Source organism: Nanorana parkeri, unplaced genomic scaffold, assembly GCF_000935625.1.
Source record: "Nanorana parkeri isolate BGI_ZX_2015 unplaced genomic scaffold, ASM93562v1 scaffold2376, whole genome shotgun sequence".
NCBI lineage: Eukaryota > Metazoa > Chordata > Amphibia > Anura > Dicroglossidae > Nanorana > Nanorana parkeri.
The window spans coordinates 124,954-130,537 of NW_017308644.1; the positions used below are offsets into that span (position 1 = coordinate 124,954).

The 5,584-nt window shown below is 40.0% G+C and overlaps 1 protein-coding gene across 1 annotated transcript in view; it reads right to left on the bottom strand.

The window, feature by feature from the left end:
* Window positions 1–2,562: 2,562 nt before the first annotated feature.
* The window catches only part of LOC108801544 (protein ABHD17A), a 31,607-nt gene continuing 28,585 nt past the window's right edge, over window positions 2,563–5,584 (bottom strand). The window contains exon 4 of the mRNA XM_018573433.1: window positions 2,563–2,927. Within this exon, the coding sequence (XP_018428935.1) occupies window positions 2,699–2,927 (229 nt within the window). The 3' untranslated portion in view covers window positions 2,563–2,698. The remainder of the gene's footprint in view (window positions 2,928–5,584) is intronic.

A 5,584-nucleotide genomic window follows, 5' to 3' on the forward strand; every position in this document is an offset into this window, starting at 1 on the left:
TAGTTAATGTAGTTTGTCGTTAATGCATCAGCCATTAACTACAAAGTCCCTTATTTAAATTATTTTTAAATGGGTTATTTTACAGCCTTTTATTTGGTGAATAAAAAAAACAAAAAAAAAAACGTATATAGTGTTCTGAAAAACATGAGTCAAAAGGGCACCTTGCATTTTTTTTTCATAACCAAGATGTGTTACCTCGAACATATATAATAAAGCATAATTACATTAATATTTTTGTTCTCCCAATTATCTTGAGTGACTCAAAGGGACCTTTTTCTGCCACCATGATTTGGAAAGAGAAGAAGGATCCAATGACCTAAGCTGAATTTTGCTGGTTCAGGTGAGGCCCCTCACCCATCTAAACTAGCTAATAGGGCTTAGGAGACCACAGACAAGCTTGAAAAGAATTCAGGGACACTAGCTAAATAGTCTACAAACCTCCCAGACTAGCTTTCCTACTTAGCAGTAGCATTTCAATCTGTTGAACCTGATCCTAAAATGGGGGACCAAAACAAGGTAAGTCCTGATCATGGGGCCACATTCTCCCATGTGGAGCCAGAATACCTGCATCTGGGTTTGCTGAACCCCTGGGGTGAGGATCAGTTGACCCTCTGTAAGGTGTTTGCGGTGAAGCAGAAATGCAATACCACGCTAGAAAACCCCAGGGTAATGTGAGGAATGACTTCATAGATCATGATTTTGCCATTCCTTTTGCCTTGTATATTTTTCCTTTAACTGGGGTATTAACATTATATATCATGAAATGAACAGCTTTATGAATTAAGGCTAAGATTGACTCTGAAGGTAGAATAATTTTTCTTAATAGGGAGATATTTGCTGTAACCTGTGTACTCTGGAACAATTGGCTAGCTAAATGCCCACTAAACTCCCCTAGAAAATAAAAAGTTGGTCCAATACCATAATGATTTCTCCTCAACCCCAAGATAAATACAGACACATCTTAGTTTATTGCTCTTCAGATTTTATCCTTTATTGGCTACACACAGTCCTTGCTTAAAAGTCCTTAGCAATTTTTTTTATGAAAAAAAAACCAACATCAAAAACAAACTTATAACCAAGAGACTGGATATGCAGAAAAACCAAATGGTGAAAAATGCATCTACATTAACAATCACATGATCCTGGGCTGTCTCTTTAAAATAAAATGCTGATGTGTAGATACCAATTTACATAAGCAGGTGCTCAGAAGATACCTATAACAAAATCAGAGCACTTTTCCAAGGTACATTGTAATTATAATTGCAATTCCACCACTATCCAAATACAGACAGGAAGGCCTCATTTCAGACTTTAGATTAATGGGGTTTCCTATTTTAACCCTAGATTTACCCAATCATCAAAAATGGTTTTGGGAATTATGCATTTTCTTCAGAGCTACAGGGTTCCTAATATAAGTCACCCTGAAAGATTTGCCATTTATTTAAAGTCTGCTGTATGTAAACCCAATCACTAAAATCTCATAGTTTAACATAATCATTTTAAAAGTAATTTTCAATATTTTTAAATCTGCAGCTTTCATTAAAATAATACCTGGTGATCTTACAAGTTCTTGTTCAAGCATTTCCTGTTACAGCATCTCAACATTCTGTCCCAGTTTCCCAAATGTAATCTTACATTGTCATTCTGTTACATGGACTTTGGATGGAGTGTAAAATGGCTATTAGAGCACACATTACATAGGCGTAGTCTACTGTTCCCACTATTAGAACACCCACCCTGCCAAGATGCCATTGCTGAGGTGCATGCATGCAGAAGTGGCAACAAAGAGGCCGCAGGAGGTCAGCATCAGTGAGATGCCATAAAAAATGGAAAAAAAGGTAAAACATTTTTAGGAAAAAAAAAATTAGAGTTGTTTATGATACAGATTGCTTTAGCAAAACTAAATTTAGTTAAGGTTTGCATATACTTTAAGAATATAATGCAGAATTATGAGCAGCCAGCTCAAGGTTGTTTTTGTTATTTTCAGGGCTTCAGGTTTTCTTTTATGGCTTCAGAAAATGTAAAGGTTACTGTTAAGTAGAAGATTAGAATTCAGGTTCTGGAGGCAGCTGAAAGCCACTATGAATGGGTTTCTGGTATGTAACCATCTAATATATTAAAGTTACACTGAGTTAAGTGAAACATTACAGTGTGGTAGTTCTGTTATTTCTATAGAATATAGGCACGAATTCTCCTTTAACGTGTTATTACTATGCAGTTACAGACAGTATGAGCCCTTAAAGTCTTTTACCCCACCTTAGTATTTTTAGTAAGAAAAATGCACCTTTGTTTTCATCTCATATTTGTACGCAAGTCAATTTTTTCAGGAATTTTTACAGTTATTAGAGAGGAGTATTTATTTGTTTTCAAAAGATTCTCCTTAGCCAGAAGGAGCTACCATGAATCATTACATATTTTACATATTTATAACTATAAATCTAAAGTGATTCAGTATTTTTTTTTTTTATGGGATTTTCTGTCTAACCTGCTGCATTTTTTACTTTGCAGTAAACACAGAACAAGAATGCTTACAGTCAGTTGTGACACAAAATAGCAAAAACATTTCATATAAACTTAAAAAATGGAAAATCATTGGCCATGAGTAATTTGCAAAATGTAAAAACAGGTATCTCCTTTCTACTTCCGAAGATTCTAAGATCATTGGAAGATATGAGTATAGATTTGACTTTGCTCATGGTCAGTTACTGTTTTGTGAAGTCAGCTCTTGAGAGATGAAGCGTTTCAGACGTTCCAAATATTGGCTGTACAACTCAATGTCGTTATGCCCAGCACCCTCTACCCAAAGAGGTTCAACGGTTTTAGGACAACGTTCATAAAGGGCCAGACCATGGGAGAAATCAATCACTTCATCTTCTGTCCCATGAATGATCAACACTGGCGATGTTATCTTGGAAACTTTTTCAATGCTACCGGAAAAAGAAAGGATATAAAATTCAAATTAGTAAAAGTGAAACTATCAAAAAATTTTGCAATGACCATAATATTTTATTTAAGAAGTTGAAGGGTATGTATAGCCAAAACTTTTTTTTCGTTTTGGAAAGAATGTGGAAATATAACAACCCTTGTCCAGGAATACTTATCTTCCTACCAACTGTATGGCTGCTCCCAAAAAACAGATTCTCTTTGTCTGCCTTGTGGGCCCTCTGAGTATGAAATGTGAGGACATTTGAATCACAACGACATGAAGTTGTGCAGAGAAAGGTCAGTATTCCTCTGCCAGGTGGAAAAGGGTAAGTATTCCTCTGCTTTCAACCTCACCTGGACTAAAGATGCCTTTAGCCCTTGACCATACTGATTAACTTTTATTTGTGAGTTCAGCTTTAAGCCAGAAGCATCTAAGAGCTTAGAAGGGTAAGCAGAAATGTAACAGGTACTACTCTAAGCCAGCATCATTAAGTGAATATGGAGCTTATGCATTCTTTAGCTGATGAGTAAACTGGAATTTGAACCCCTTGGCACCAGCTATCACTAGGGGTTCTAAACAAAAGGAGATGGGCTTTCCAATGATGTGACCGTTGTGATTGGCTGTCACATGATATGGAGCCCAACCCACTGGTTCCCATTTGTACAGTGACTGGGAGCAGTAGGTGACACTTTGGTAACTCTGCTGGGAACACGCAAGTGAGTATGCTCACAGCAAAGAACAGCGGGCTGGCTGATGCATATAGCAAGTGTTAAGGCCCACCCAAAAGTGAGAATAGCGCATAACAAATCAGCAATGGAAGAGTAAAAGAGCATGGAGATCCCGTCATTTGCTTTTATTGTAAAAAGCAACCTAAAGAGACTATGTTAGAAATTTGTTTGGTCCCGAACAAGTTACTATACCAACGACAGTTCTAATAATATGATCATGCTAGCATTCATTTATGGACTATGAATGTACTCACTAGATATAGACCTATTCGCATTGTATGATTCATGAATTGTAATCAATTTTTACCCTTATTTATCTGTATGTTTAAAATACATTTTGATACTTTTATACATGCATGGTCTATTATACCTCTCCGGAAACCCTATTCTTTTTCTAATTTTCCTACCCTTTTATTAACCACTTGAAGACCAAGTATTTACATTCCTTTCCTGGCCAGGCCATTTGTCAGTATTCAGCGCTGCAGTACTTTGACTGACATTTATTTAGTCATGCAACGCTGTACTGAAATTACTTTTAGTACTATTTTTTGGGGAGTAAGGCCGGGGAGTGAGGCCAGCATGGCAGCCCTTTGGCCTTCTGGGCCTGGCTCTAGTCTTTTGCTGTCACGTTTCTGGAGTTTTTCCTGCTGATGTGTTTTTCACTGCAGATCCCTGCCTGATAGTTGCTTCCTTCCTTCTGCATGAGCCGTTCACCACGATTGCAAGAAGAGCCATCTGCTTTAAGGTAGGGGACCACCGAACGGGTGAGTAGAAAAAAAAACGGGGGACTAAAAGAAAGCTTTTTGGCTGCTATTTTGTCTCTCATAGTTGAGGTCTACCTATGATGCCAATTACAGGCCTCTCATCTTTTTAAGTGGGAGAACTTGCACAATTGGTGGCTGACTAAATACTTTTTTGCCCCACTGTATCTTTAACTTGGTGTTATAAGTTGCACTGGGTAAATACAGCTGGATTAAAAAAAAAAAACTGTGTCTGTCTTCATTTCAGGCCGCAAAGCAACAAAATGTGATTATTTTGAAGGGGGTGATTCTTTTCTATACCCACAGCATTTGGATTTTTTTATAGGCCTTGTGTCTTTTAAAGGTTCAATGTGGTTACAAACACCTGCAGTGCTGTTGTTTTTTTAGAAAAAGATGTTTTTCATCTTAACCACTTCCCGGGCCGCAATACGTCCATAGACGGTGAACCGCAGAAGTGGTTAAAACAAGAACACGGCTGCTTCTTGGTATCGTTTTAAACAGCAGAAGATTGCTGTTAATGTACAAGCGATCGTTGGTACCGTGCAGCGCCCTCCCCCCGTCGGCTTCCCCGGGCACCGATGTCCCCGTGCGGCGCCCGGGAGCGGCGGGTCCCCCCGCAATAATCGGAGTGAGAGTCAGCGGCTTTCAGCCTCTCCTCCCATCACTGGACCCAGAAGTTGTGTACTACACAGTCTCCGGCTCTTAGAGCCAGGAGAAGAAGCTGGGGAAGCAGATCTGTACAGCAGTGCAGAATAATATGGGGTGGTGGCCTGATGTCTCCAGGGTCTCAGGTGGGCTGTGCAGGGTCTATGGTGGGCTGTGCTGCCTTTTAGGTTGCTGTGCGGGCTCTATTGAGGGCTGTGTGGCACTCACCAGTGGTCCGGAGGCTCTTGTGGGCGGGTGCAGGCAGTGGGGTTCCCTTGGAAGGACAAGATGTGCGTCCATCACTGTAAGCAGTGCTGCGAGGTCCCGAGAAAGCTGCCGTGAAGTCCCCAGGGATCCTTACGGCAGCCTCTTCCATTTACAGATGAAAGCGACGGTACTCATGAAAATGCCCAGTATTGGCACTGATGCCGATACCGGTAATAGCAGGTGAGGTTCTGCCTCACTGGTTTGGGGGTGGGGGTCCCCCCCCCCCCCTTTGAAAGTGCCCCCCAAAGAAAAAGCCT